General features: G+C 38.2%; 1 protein-coding gene across 1 annotated transcript in view; it reads right to left on the bottom strand.

The window, feature by feature from the left end:
* MYO3A (myosin IIIA) overlaps positions 1-14,277 on the bottom strand; it is a 171,400-nt gene extending 157,123 nt beyond the window's left edge. Inside the window, exons 1-3 of the mRNA XM_081552969.1 lie at positions 14,057-14,277; positions 13,367-13,446; positions 1,075-1,259 (exon numbers count right to left, since the gene is read on the bottom strand). Of these exons, the coding sequence (XP_081409095.1) occupies positions 1,075-1,242 (168 nt within the window). The 5' untranslated portion in view covers positions 1,243-1,259; positions 13,367-13,446; positions 14,057-14,277. The remainder of the gene's footprint in view (positions 1-1,074; positions 1,260-13,366; positions 13,447-14,056) is intronic.
* Between the last annotated feature and the right edge of the window lie 382 nt (positions 14,278-14,659).

The raw sequence follows: 14,659 nt of genomic DNA, 5'->3' as shown, positions 1-14,659 counted from the left end.
TGAGCAATTGCAGAAGTTGCTCTCAGGAGAGGTTTGGGGATTATGGAATCACTGAGTTTATTCTGGTTCCCCCATGTGCTAGGGGAGACCTACGTATGTCCTAGTAGCTGAAAACAAACGTGCCCAAACATCTAGCCTCTGACTCCGGGAAAAAAGAATCTTGCCCATCTCCTCGTGCTCTTAAAGGCAAAGCAGATGAGTTTCTCTGATCACCACTGCTATTCCCTCCAAAAAGCAAAGGAGGAGCCCATTGGCACTGCTGGAAAAGAAGCCATATGGACTGACCACGACACTGAATTCTTCACAAGGAACCACTCCCTGTAAAGGAATGCCATTTCTGCTTTGGAAACACTTAGGTAAACCTGAAAATTAATTTCCCTTTTTTGAAAGAAAAATGTATTTCTGGTTTGGCATAAGAGGAATTCTGCCTGAAGCCTAAATAAACACAGGAGAAAAATGAAATCTGGCCAAGATGACATTAGACAATTTTAGGGTTACTTCTAGACCCGTGAGTCTATATGCTGACAACACTCTGAAATCTAAAATATTAAATCAAACCATTGAGCTGCTTGAGAGAAGATAAACTTATATACAGATTTACTTATCTGTGCGTGTGTACATGCTAAGTCACTTCAGTCATATCTGACTGTGAGACACTATGGACTGTGGCCCTCCAGGCTCCTCTGTCCCTGGGCTTCTCCAGGCAAGAATACTGGAGTGGGTTTCCACACCCTCCTCCAGGAGATCTTCCCAACTCAGGGAACGAACCTGTTTCTCTTACGTCTCCTGCATTGGCAGGCAGGTTCTTTACTACTAGTGTCACCTGGGAAGCCCCCATACTTCTCTTTACTATATATTTATTTGTTTATCAAGCATTTATTGGACCTTCTAATATATGTTAAGCATTTAACAAGGAAAATCTAACAAGACATTTTTAAACAAACATTTCCTTCAAATCGCAACTGACATTGTAATAAATAAATCAAGATAAGATACCAATGGACTTTTTAACTGTTTAATACAGCTTTTTAAAAAGTTAATTAGTAAGCAAGAAAAAAACACCATGCGACTTACATGAATGGGATCCAGAATTTTGACTGCTGCTTTTTGGCCATTTTTCTTATTCAACACTTTAAAAACTTTTCCATAAGTTCCTTTGCCAATCGTTTCAGTGATTTCCCAAGTATCAGAAGGGTCGGGAAAGTTATCAAAGATGATTGATTTTCCAATTAATGGAAGCATCTCAAAAGTTTAAATCACTGGAGAGAAAAAGTACAGAGCTTCATCGACATTTGATTGGTAATATTAAACAGCACACACAAACTCATGGGAAATTATCTAATATTTTCACTGATATGATGGAAAATACACAGCAATAACCAAATGTACTCAGAGTCAAAGAAATTTTTAATTTCAATTCTTTTTGCAAACAGATGAATACGACTTTAATAATGTTTTGTAAGCAGGGCTTTCTATGTTTAATACTGTCCCATATTAATTGCTACTGTTAGTAATTATTTTCAGATTAGAGGCACACATTTAAATCATTTTGATTTACTGCTTTATACTCATGAATGAAAGAATTTTAGAATAAACTATAGCAATGATAAAAATCCAACTTCTTCATCAAAGCAAATCCCACATTTTAAAATGTTTGTGTTTTTTTATTTATTTTTTAATTGAAGGAAAATTGCTTTACAATATTGTGTTGGTTTCTCCTGGATAACATCCTTCAAGAACCAGTCATAATTATACATATATCTTCTCCCTGTTGAGCCTCACTCCCCTCGCCCTCATCCCGCCCATTTAGGCCATCACAGAGTGCCAGGCTGAGCTCCTATGTGGGGAGCTCCCTGAGCTTCCCACTAGCTATCTATTTCACATATGATAGTGTATATATGTCAATGCTACTCTCTCAGTTCGTCCCACCCTCTCCTTCCTCCGCTGTGTCCACAAGACTGTTCTCCTCATCTGCGTTTCCAATACTTTCCTACAAATAGGTTCATCAGTACCATTTTTCCAGATTCCAAATATATGCATTAATATACAGCATTTGTTTGTCTCTTTCTGACTTACTTCACTCTGTATAACAGGTTCTAGGTTTATCTACCTCAGTACAACTGAATCAAATTCGTTCCTTTTTATGGCTGAGTAATATTCCATTGAATACTGAATATCCACTTCATCCATTCATCTGTCAATGGACACTTAGGCTGCTTCCATGTCCTGGCTATTCTAAATAGCACTGCAATGAATACCAGAGTACATGGGTTCTTTTTGAATTGTAGTTTTCTCAGAGTATATGCCCAGTTGTGGGATCCCTTGGTCATAGGATAGGGTTATTCATAATTTTTTAAGGAATCTCCTTACTGATCTCCATAATGGCTATATCCCTTTTCTCCACATCCTCTACAGCATTTTTAAGTGATTGTGCTTTATATCACTGCTCTATGTAAAACCCAACAATCAGTCCCCTATTGCTTTTAGTATGAAATTTCTTTCATATAACCTACCACATCCTTTAAAATATGGCCCTTGCTTAATTTCCTAGCCTCATGTCTCACTACATCTTCCCTCAGACACTACAAACCACTTGGGATCCATCAGGTCATCCCCTTCTTGCTTGAATATCCTCACATACATTCTTTGCTCCCACTTGGGTCTGTGGTTTCTTTGCTAAGCTCTAACTCCTACTTATCTTTTCACATATCTGCTGAGATGTCATTTCCTCCAAACCTAACCACTCTCCACCCCGTTTGAGTTGTGTGCCCACTTCTGTGCTCCATGAGCCCTCTGAACCCACCATGACCTGATATTACTACACGCCCAGCACCTGGCACAGTGCTCAATTAGGAGAACATAGCCAATGAGGTCAAGTGATTTTAAAAAAGATTTCATACATAAGCTGAGATAAGATCTTCCAAGTAGTGCTACTAACCTTTCATGTTTTCCTTATATTCCATTCAATCCTTTGTATAATTTTAACAAAGAAAAAAAAAAAAGAATGAACTGCTGTAGTGGCCGTCTGAATTTTTTGGTTATCTGTGCAAAACCTCACTCTTTTCAATGTTATAAAGCTGACTGCAGTTGTTCTTGGATGTGTATACATATACATAGAAACAGGTCTATTAATAAATGTGTTAATATTACATACTAATATCAGCCCATGAAATTCATTTGTCTGACTACAACTGTCAACCTCATCCAATCCACCAATCCACTGACTCTTCACTTTCTTTATATCCATCAACTCTCTTCAGCCTTCACTTCCACTTCATTTTCTCCTTCCCCAGCATAAACCGGGCTTCCCTGGTGGCTCAGTAAAGAATCCACCCACAAGGCAGGAGACCTGGGTTCAATCCCTGGGTTGAGAAGATCCCATGGAGGAGGGCATGGCAACCCACTCCAGTATTCTTGCCTGGAGAAGCCCACAGACAGAGGAGTCTGGTGGGCTACAGTCCATGGTGTCACAAAGTTGGACACAACTAAGCGACTAAGCACAGCACACAGCACAACAGCATTAATTCTACAGCTTGAAATCAACTTCCTTGCAAATGTCCTAAACATTCTTGCTTATCTCTTTCTTCACCGCCAGTCCCCTGGGGTTAAAAAACCAACCCTGGTTAAACCTTACATCTTCTTCACACTTGTGCCTGTAGCTGGAGAATACCACACAAATGGGCTGAACCATTTCACTTTAAATTCAGGATCAAAAACTTACAAGCAGACCCTCAATGCTGTCCAGAAATCCTACGGCACTTCCCTGCTTTGTGTATTCACTCCTCTCTGGAGAGTGATCTCCGTCCTCAAATTTCTCTCTCCTCAGATTGTTCCCTCGTTGCTGTCCATCCTCTCCCACCAAACTTCCCAGCTGATGTCTTCATTTAATAATTAAGTGACAAAATGGAAGCAACAATAAACTCCTTAATCTTCCCATCTCAAAAATCACAAACCACTGTGCATCAAACAGAAGGAGTTCATTCTATTTATCATCCATAACTGTTGTCTGGCCTCAGTCTTTTTTGTTTGTTCCATCTCATCAATCATATTTCAGCTCAAATATCACATTTTAAAAAAGATCTCCCCTGCATATTTTATTCCTTCATCAGAATGTAAGCTACAGAGGTATAGACTTTGTTATTTTTACCTCTGTACCCACAGTTCCCAGAACAATGTCTAACACATGGCAGATAACTAGTAAATGCTGGCTAAATGGGAAAATGTTTGTTTATCTGTTAATTTGACAGCTGAAACCCTACCTCTCAATTCACTTACAAATCTTATAATGCCTAACTCTGTGTCTGGCATATGCTGCTGCTGCTGCTGCTAAGTCGCTTCAGTCGTGTCCGACTCTGTGCGACCCCATAGACAGAAGCCCACCAGGCTCCCTCGTCCCTGGGATTCTCCAGGCAAGAATACTGGAGTGGGTTGCCATTTCCTTCTCCAATGCATGAAAGTGAAAAGTAAAAGTGAAGTCGCTCAGTCGTGTCCGACTCCTAGCGACCCCATGGACTGCAGCCTACCAGGCTCCTCCGTCCATGGGACTTTCCAGGCAAGAGTACTGGAGTGGGGTGCCACTGCCTTCTCCGGTGTCTGGCATATAGTAGATGTTAAATACATAGCTGCTGAATGAGTGAATCAATATTCTTCCAAAAAGAAAAGAATGAGAGAAATAAGGATTAGAAGGAGCTGAAGAGAATTTGAAAATCTAAACAGAATAATGATCATATTCTGATTCGTTATATTTAAGGGGACATCATTCAGTAAATGGCCAGGAATGCCTGCTGAAAATTACATCACTACATAAAAACACACTTAGGAATAGTTCTTAGAACACTTAAACTTTATGAAATTTGTGCCTTTGATTCAAAATACAAAAAAACAAGTAGGAGGTAATCAGTAATAATCATCCAATTCAGTGATTTCATAATCAGTGACAAGATAACTACTTTCTACATCTATCTACTTGAGTCATGCAAATAAGGGCTTATGCCATCCATATAATGTAAACGTTTAAACCAAAAAAAAAAAAAAGAACAAATTAAATCTTATTAAATGCCTGAAATAGAAGTTTTCAACCAAGAAAAACATTCATTTTATGGAATAGTGCTTTTTCACTGTCAATGTTAATGAACATAATTTTAATTTCTGCTGTTTTAAATATTAGGGGTTTGTTGTTGTTGTTCAGTCACTAACCCGTGTCCTACTCTTTGCAACCCCATGAACTGCAGCATACCAGCCTCAGTTAAGTCTCACTTAAAACAAACAAAACTCCCAACAAGAAGGCAAAAGAAGACTAAAATGACTTCCTCAAAACTAAACATTACAGAATTTCAACAATTAGAACAGAAACAAATTTTATGACTCCTTAACTATTCCTTTTCAAATACACAGTTATTTATTCTTTAAGAATAAAATAAAATGTCACAATTAGTAAACAACTTGTTTAATGATTATAGTAAATTGTACTGTACAAAGAAATATTTGTATTTTTATAGTCCTTTAGCACTCATAGAATAAAAAAATAATTCCCCAGTTCACAAAATGAAAACATATAGCTGTTCTTAATTACATGATAATGTAAGCTGAAGAATTACTTTTGACACATATATTTACTGTATTTTGATAATATGTATTTACCAGAACTCTGAAAAGGTATTTACAAAGCTACATTTTAAAAATGAAAAAAAAATCTTTTCAGTTGATTTTTTTATATATTAAACTACTGAGATTTTTTTCATGATAGACCATAATACAATAAAAAAGTATCTTACTTCAGGCTCTTACCACTCATCTCAATGATTATTCTGACCACTTTTGGAAACCTGCACCTAATTTTTCTTTACTAAAATAACCAAACTGCTTGCAGGCTCATTTTAATACACAGCAGGGACGATCTCTCATTGGGCTGTCTCTTCCCTCTGCCTGGAATGTTCATTCTCCAAATAAACATATGGCTCACTCTTATAATTGTTACAACAGCCAACACCTTTCAATAAGTCCTAACCTGACCAACCTATTTAAAATCTCAACCTACCCTTTTCCACTCCATCCTGCCTCCCATCTTTTGGTCCCCCTTACCCTGCTCTAACACTTATTACCTCTTTGCACATTACATTATTTCCTGTTTATATGTTTTATTTTTCCCAAACTATTCGAATGTAAGTCTTGTGAAGGTAACATTTTATCCAGGTTGTTCACTGATGTATCCCAAAGACTCTAAAACCATGACTGGCACACAGTACCCAGAACAGTCAAATTCAGGGACAGAAAGTATAACTGGTTGCTAGGAGCTTGGGGAAAGGAAATGGGAAAGATTATTTAACAGCTAGAGTTTCAGTTTGAGAAGGTAAAAAAAAATTGTGGCGATGGATGGTGGTGAGCGTTGTACAATGACGTGAATGTAGCCACTGAAATGAACATAGTTTTTAAGTGGTTAAAGGGTAAATTGTATGTAACATATATTTTACAACAGAAAAAATGCTACTTTGGACACAGTATGGGGAAACAAAGTAATGAAAAACAGGAGACCCAAACTGACATATGAAAGGGAGACCACAATTGTCTGCTTGCTCTCAGATCCATGCGTGACCTTCTGTGTCCTGAATCTCAGGGGCTGACATCTCAAAACTGTATTCCCCAAACTCCTTGTCCCACTGGTGTCCTCCGCTGTTGGATTCTGTCAGTGGGTGTGCCATGCAGGAGAATGGATGGGAGGAGGATCTTTCTCCTCTACTTTCTCTAGTTTTGTGGTATGTCCATGTGGCTCCATCTCCGTGAAGGTCCCTGTTTCAGTAGGGTAGACCTGCCATGGTTCTAGCCAGCCTCAGCATTTGTATTTTGGTAAGACCATCTCCTTGATGTCACTCTACAGTATGAGGAGTAATTTTTAAGATTATGATCCTAGCTCTGAGATCACCTCATTACCTTCTGTTGGGCTTTCAGATATCCTAAAACATTTATAATGAATTCCCCCTATGACTTAGTCTGTTTAGGCTGCTTGAACAAAAATAATATAAACTGGGTGGATTGGAAACAACAAGCATTTATTTCTCACAGTTCCAGGGGCTGGGAAGTCCAAGATCATGTTGCTGGTAGACTTGGCATTAGATGTGGGTCCACTTCCTAGACGTGTGGTGTTTCTGCTGTAACCCCATGTGGTGGAAGGGAGAAGCTACCTCCCTGGGGTCTCTTTTATAAAATGCTAATCCCCTTCCTGAGGCTCTGTTCTCCCGACCTAATCACTGCCCCATGGCCTCACCTATCAACACCACTACCCTGGCGGTTAGGGTTTCAACATATGAATTTGGGAAGAATACAAATATTCAGACCATGGCACCATATTACATTCCCTCTGTTGCACTACTTGGTATTAATTCTATTTTCCTGACTGAGTCAGTCTAACACACATCTAATCAGTTTGCGGAGAAGAGAATGGAGAAAAGTCAACAGATAATGGCTGAAGTTCTCCCAAACAAGCAAAAGGTATGAACGCTCAAATTTAGGAAGCTCAGTGAATTTCTTTAAAAAATTCACAGTTGGACACACGGCAATGAATCTAGAGAACACCAAAGACAATGAGAGGCTCTTGACACCAACCAGATAGAAAAGATATATCACATATAGAGGGAAACAATTAGAATGACTGCTGATATTTCAATAGAAAACAATAGTATAATATACTCAGAATGCTAAAATAACTGCTCATCTAACACAAACAAAAGTATCCTTCAAGGTCAAAGGCAAATTAAAGATATTTTTCACCTCAAAAAATTTAGTTGAACAACAATGGCCCCTGAGAAAGAGAATTTCTAAAGGATGTCTTTGAAGAATGACAATGATAATGACAAGGAAGGTCTAAATTACCAAAAACAGTAAATAGTTACACATGTGTGTAAATCTAAACTAACACTGACTGTAAAACACAATAACAGACAAAAATGAACTATAATAATCAAAAGCAGAGTGCTAGAATTTAAAATGTTCTTAAGTTCCTCATATAAAGAGGCAGTTAAAAATATTAATTATAAGTTTAGGCTTTAAGATATCCATGTCAAACACTTAAACATTAGACCCTAAAAATACCATGCATAATTTTCAAAATATTAAAAGAGAAAAACTGATGTTCACAAACTCAATCAAAAAACTCTGGAAAGGAGAATAAAGGAAGGCTTTAAAAAAGAAGAAATAGAAAGCATAAAATACCCTGTGAAAAGAAATATGAATATGCCAATAATCACAAAAATTGTAAATGGACCAAACTTACCATGAAAAGACAGAAACTGGTAGCTCAAGGCTATTTGCAAGAGATTCACATAAACTATAGATAGAGATAGACTGGAAATAAAATACTGGTATCATGTACCATTCAACAAAAGAAAGTGATGTGACTAGATTAACATCAGGCACAAAGTACTCAAAGGAAAATTATTTATTAGAGGTAAAGAGGGTTACTACATAATAGCCAAAGACTTAATTCACCAAGAAAATATAAAAGCTCAAAACAGAAGCCTAGAATATATGAAATAACTGAAAGAAATACAAAGAAAAAGGGAAAAAGGCACAGTTTTAGTGGAAGATTTTAACACAATTTGTCAGTGATTTTTGGGGGGATCAAGTAAAGAAAAAAGTTCTTAAGGATGAATAAGATTTAAACAATTCTAACCTGTTTTGAGTTTATTTTTGTGTATGGTGTCAGGGAATGTTCTAATTTCATTCTTTTACATGTAGCTGTCCAGTTTTCCCAGCACCACTTATTGAAGAGACTATCTTTTCTCCACTGTATATTTTTGCCTCCTTTATCATAGGTTAGGTGACCACAGGTGTGTGGGTTTATTTCTGGGCTTTTTTATCCTGATCCATTGTTCTATATTTTTAGTTTTGTGCAAGTAGCATACTATCTTGATTACTATAGCTCTGTAGTATAGTCTGAAGTCAAGTAGCCTGATTCCTCCAGCTCTGTTTTTCTTTCTCAAGATTGCTGTGGCTATTCGGGGTCTTTTGTGTTTCCATACAAATTATAAACTTTTTGTTTTAATTCTGTGAAAAATGCCATTGGTAATTTGATAAGAATTGCCCTGAATCTATAGATTGCTTTGAGGAGTACGGTCATTTCACAGTATTGATTCTTCCATTTCAAAAACATGGTATTCTCTCCATCTGTGTCATCTGTTTGTACTGAATGGATATCCTGAAATACACATGAAATCTTGTATCTAACAACAAATAACCTTCCCGAGTGTACATGAAACTCAAAATGTTAGTTGCTCAGTCATGTCTGACTCTTTGCAACCCTATGGACTATAGCCCAGCAGGCTACTCTGTCCATGGAATTCTTCAGGTAAGAATACTAGTGCAGGTAGTCATTCCCTTCTCCAGGGGATCCTCCTGACCCAGAGATCAAACCCAGGTCTCCTGCATTGCCAGCAGATTCTTTACTGTCCAAGCCACCAGGGAAGCCTGAGCATACATGACTGCCGTGTAATTAAGTAAGAAGACAACTACTAGATAAATTTTTAAAAACCTATAGTATCAGATACTACTAAACAGTTTAAGGGCCAAAGAAAAAATGCAATGACTTTTTAAAAAAAGATTTAAAACTGAATAATAATGAAAATACTACTCATGAAAATTTATGGGACACAGCTAAAGCAGTATACAGAGGAAAACATATAGCCTAAAATTTTATCTTAGAATGGAAGAAAGGCTAAAAATTATGTAATTACAAAATAAAGCAAAGATTGTAGAAAAAAGGAAGAGTTGAAATTAAAGACATTACAGAAAAAGAATAAGACAGATTAGAGAATGATAAATACAACAGTTCTTTAAAGAGAATTTTTTAATAGATAAGCCCCTATTAAGACTGATCAATAAGAAAAAAACAAACAAAACAGAAGATACAGATGAGCAATACTAAGGTTGAAAAGACTAACAAATTATAGCAGAGACTAAAAAGATCATAAAATGATAAATTTCTTATCAAGAAACTTAAAAATTAGACATAGTGGACTAATTTAGACTAATTAGACTAACATTAGAGGGGAAAAAAAACAAAAAAATAAAAGTTTTTTGGAATGTTTGCATTAATGTGCTTTCATACTATAACTCCTAATACTCAATTCTTTACTCATATAATCACTAAGGGGACTATGTTAAGTTCTTAAGTACCAGAAAATCACTCTAAGTATCTTTTAATACTTTATAGGTAATGAACAAATTTATCAGCAGAAGGGGCTAGAAACTCAATTAAAGGATAAGTGCTTCATAAGTGAACATGAGCACATTTCCTTTTCCCATATAACACAAAAAATAATCAACCTAATTGTTAACTTTTCCAAAAGATAGGCAGAGAACACCATTTCTCAATGCAATGAAAATGCCATTTGCCCATGATATAAAACACACTAAAAAGTAGCAGATGGTTTTACTCAAAATTGAGCGATATTTTAATACTGTGATTCTCACTTTTCAAAACACACATCATGTGTTTTCTGCAGAGTGTTATGGAAAGACTCTTCTTTTTATACACTCCCTTCTGCCAAGCTGTTTAAACTCCACTGCATGCATATGGTTTACATTAGGTTCAAAAGTAGCTCCTGCCTGTGATGGAAGGGGAATCCTAGAATGCCAGCAGAGCAGAACATGTGTGTCTCCAGGGAGCATCTCAGAAAGATCTCAACAGATAAGCCAGACAACATTATTTTCCCATTAAAAGTCCTTCAAAATCCACATTCTTACTGTGTCCTCCAGATCCTTTCTGACCCCTCTAAACTCAATCTACTTTCTTCTTCACCTCTCACACCGACCACAGCCTCAGCTGCCTTCTGACAAGTCTTAGAACAGCACTGTTCCTGATTTTAATTTGTTGTAGAGAATATTCTCCTGGAATGATTATGAAAGTCATAAAGCCTTGCTGGTTAAAAGTAGCCTACAGAAAAGTGAGTCTTCCATACAAAACCACCTTTCAGAGACACCAGGCTGAAGCACTAAACAAGTTCTAACTACCTACTTTCTCAAAGAAATTTACAACACAAACTGACAGAAATCTCTGGTCTCAGTTCATTACAGACCAGATGAACTCTTCACACATCCTTCCAGCTTTTCACTAACACAGGCAATAAAGTTTGATTTAAAACAGACCTTGTCCAGTGATATGTATGGTCTGCTTTGAATAAACCATAATTAGTGTTTTGTTCCCTTCAATTTGCTTAAAAATGTTTTGCAGAGAAAGGGGAAAAGGTCTCCTTATATACTTCTATCTATGTATTCTGCTTTCCATCACTCATTTTCTCATTCTGTAATTACTGTGATAAAAGCATGTGCTTACATGCTGGAACCAAAAGAAAGGCTATCATTTCCTAGAAACTTAAAACATTATTTTAAGTTTTAGTATAAACCTATAAACGTCAGCATCCACAGCTGTAAAACGGAATAATCAAGCATGTCTGAACTAACTCTCAGAGTTGACCTAAGTATCAAATGAGTTGTATGAGGAAATGATGTTTTGTAAAGTGTGATACAGGACAACTCGCCTCCTTTGTCAAGGATGCAAGGTGAGTTATAGCTTTGGCCACACAACTGCCTGTTCCTATTAGTACGGGATAATTTCTGAGTCAGAAACCACAAACTGAGGTGTCTGCAGGGACAAAGGAGGTAAAATGTATGAGTGAAGAACATCTGGATGAAATAAATGCAAGGAGTTTAGAGGAACTGTGGCAAAGTTGAGGACACTGTTTCCCATCCAAAATGCACAGCTCCATCCTAGCTGCAGGGCTGGCAAACACAAGCCCTGCCTTGCCTGGTCCCCTTGTTTTTAAGACCCTGGGACTTACTTAAAATTTACAAAATTTAAACTATTTGGTAATAGTTGTAAAGTGTTCATTATTTTAAAATACAAAGCTGACCCAAATAAATATATCAAATTCAGCCTTAAGGCTATCAGCCTATAACTTCTACATGAGGTTTGTTTTGTGTTCTTTGTTAAAAAATGACCAACCAACAAGAACTTCTCCACCTGGTATAATCACCTTGAGACATCTGGAAAACTAGATTATAACAGTGGCAAGCATTTTTCTGACTGTTTATCAGTGTCAAGTACCTACTGGGCTTCTAGTTTTACAGGTATTATGTCATTTAACTTTAACACTTCAACACTTCAGAGACGCCCTTCAGAAAGGCATTATTACTGTGTCCCCATTTTCAGAAAAGAAGACTGAGGATTAGACTTTTTACGGTCATAATGCTGGTAAATGGCAGAGTTAAGAAACAAACCAGGACAAAGTCCATGGTAGAAATTTGATGTTCGGTGGTAGATGATTTCGGTTCTAAAGAGTAATGCTTCCCAATTGGAGGTTCCTAAATCCCTGTGTGTCCTTAAAGTGGTATGGGGTCTTCGGTGAATTAGTTTTAAAGTCTAATGGAAATCTGTTTACTTTCTAATGGATAACTTAAAAAAAAAATTATTTATTTCTATTGCTGCACTAGGTCTTAGTTGCAGCACATGGGATCTTCACTTGCGGCATAGAAACTCTTAGTTGTGGCAGGTGGGATTTAGTTCCCTGACCAGGGATCAAACCCAGGAGGGCAGAGTCTTAGCCACTGGACCACCAGGGAAGTCCCTCTAATGGATAATTGAGTTTGTTTGCTATTGCAAAGGAAAGGGAGTTTGTTAGATATAACCTTTCAAATTATCAATCCAGGGGAAAACTAATGAAGAGACCCTCATTTGCAAAAAAATTGGGGGGGCAGGAAGAGGGAGTAAATAGTTTAGAGCACTGACACTGCAGAAATTATTAAAGTGATAAAACATTTTTACAGCAAAACTTGACATAAATTGCATCTATATAGTCTAAAGTATATTTGTGCTTTCAAATATTTGTTTATCACCCTATTAGTAGTAACTAATGGACCTTCAAATAGTTTGGATTTGACAGGCAAAAGTTATTTTTCAAAGAATATTTGCACAAAAAATATTAGGCTGTAAAGAGAAAATTTTAAAAAGGAAGTTCAGGACAGTGGTACTCCTTATATGACTGACCAAAATATCTTCAAACAGATATAGTCTGGTATTAAAGATCACCACATTGAATCTTTTAATGTGCACTTTTTTGTTCTCAACAATAATAAAAAAAGACTAAGACAAATGAGAGCAATTTTTCACATGCTAGACATCACATGAATAGACACATAAAAAACAAGTTATCTTTGAAATCTCATACATCTCTAAAATTTCCCATTTTAAAACAATTATCTTTTACAGTGTAATAAAAATCAATATGGCATGAATAACATGCACTGTCATTTATCTGTCAAAACTTAGCACTTAGGCTCGTGCAAATCCAGAAAACTGGCCAACTTTATCACCTACCTTTAGCAAAGCTTGAAAATAACTCTATCCAGATATCATGACAAAGAGTAAATGTCCAGGCTGCAGCTGTGTTCCTGGGTCTGTAACACACAACAAACTCAGTGTTACAGGTTTAAGCATCAAGGATCTAGGAAAAAAGTGTTTAGAAGCTAAACGTGGAAACATTGAGGTAGTATAACAGGACAACAATTTATTACTCAGGTTTAATATTTTTTAAGCAACTAACACGGAACACCACACATCCTCTGTAGGCATAAAATAACTGTAAAGTTACTGGATCAATGAGGAAAAAAAAAATTTAAGCAGCTTTAAGAAAACCCATTCAATCACCAAGAAAACTCAAATCCGTAAGAATTCTTGGAGTTTTCCAATTTAAAACAATATATATATATTTTTTTAGTGTCATTACAACGTCTATTTCAAAGCTTACATCCAACTACTATCATCCCAATAATAGTAAAATATTATTTCATTTTTTTTTTAATTTCTCACAGAAAAATTCTAGCAAGGTTCAAATAGAAACTATTACAGAACAGAGCTGTTGGTGAACAAGTCGAAACGACATGGTTGCTGGGAGGATTTCTCTACTTCTTAGTAATGACCGCAGTGTTCTTTCTTGTCTGCCCTTTCTCCTTAAAAAGGAAACTTGACAGATGCGTCTGGCGGGGCATGGACCCCAGCTCCACCGACCTGCTCCAGATAAATCAGTCCTGAGCAGGAGATCCCTCGAGTGGACCAGGCGCGGCGCGGGCCACAGGTGTCCCGAAACCGCCGGGACTAGGCGCGCGGTCCCCGCGAGTCCCTCTCGCGTTCCCGGTCCGGTTCCCGGCGCGCACCCCACACACCACCTGTAGCCTCCTGACCCCGGGTTCCCCGCCGCTGAAGCCCAGACCCCTACCTGGGCCGGAAGCGGCCGTCTCCAGCCTCCCCTCAGGGGCGTGGGTTGGGGGCGCGCCTGGGCGGGGCGGGGCGCTAGAGGGGGCGGGGCCACGGGGCGGGGCACTCGAGGGGGCGGCCCCTCTCCAGGGTCTCAAGTGCTGTTCCTCCTCCCACCCCGGCGCGCCGCAGCCCCCGGTGACGGCCGGGAGAGGCGGCCGCCCCGTCCGCCCCGCGCCCCTCGCAGGGCCCAAGGTTGGCGGTCAAGACTGCGAGGGGTTTCCTGGGTCTCGGTCACGCCTCTTTGGCCTGTAGCCCGGGGGCAAGGGAGGGGACCCGCCAGATCCTGAACATACCCCTCGGACAGGCCCACTTTCCTGAAGCAATTTCTCCTAGCAATGCGCGATGTCTTCCCCC

This window comes from Giraffa tippelskirchi, chromosome 13 (genome assembly GCF_054371585.1).
Source record: "Giraffa tippelskirchi isolate mGirTip1 chromosome 13, T2T-mGirTip1v1.2.pri, whole genome shotgun sequence".
NCBI classification, from domain to species: domain Eukaryota; kingdom Metazoa; phylum Chordata; class Mammalia; order Artiodactyla; family Giraffidae; genus Giraffa; species Giraffa tippelskirchi.
This window is presented reverse-complemented; position numbering and strand designations above follow the sequence as displayed.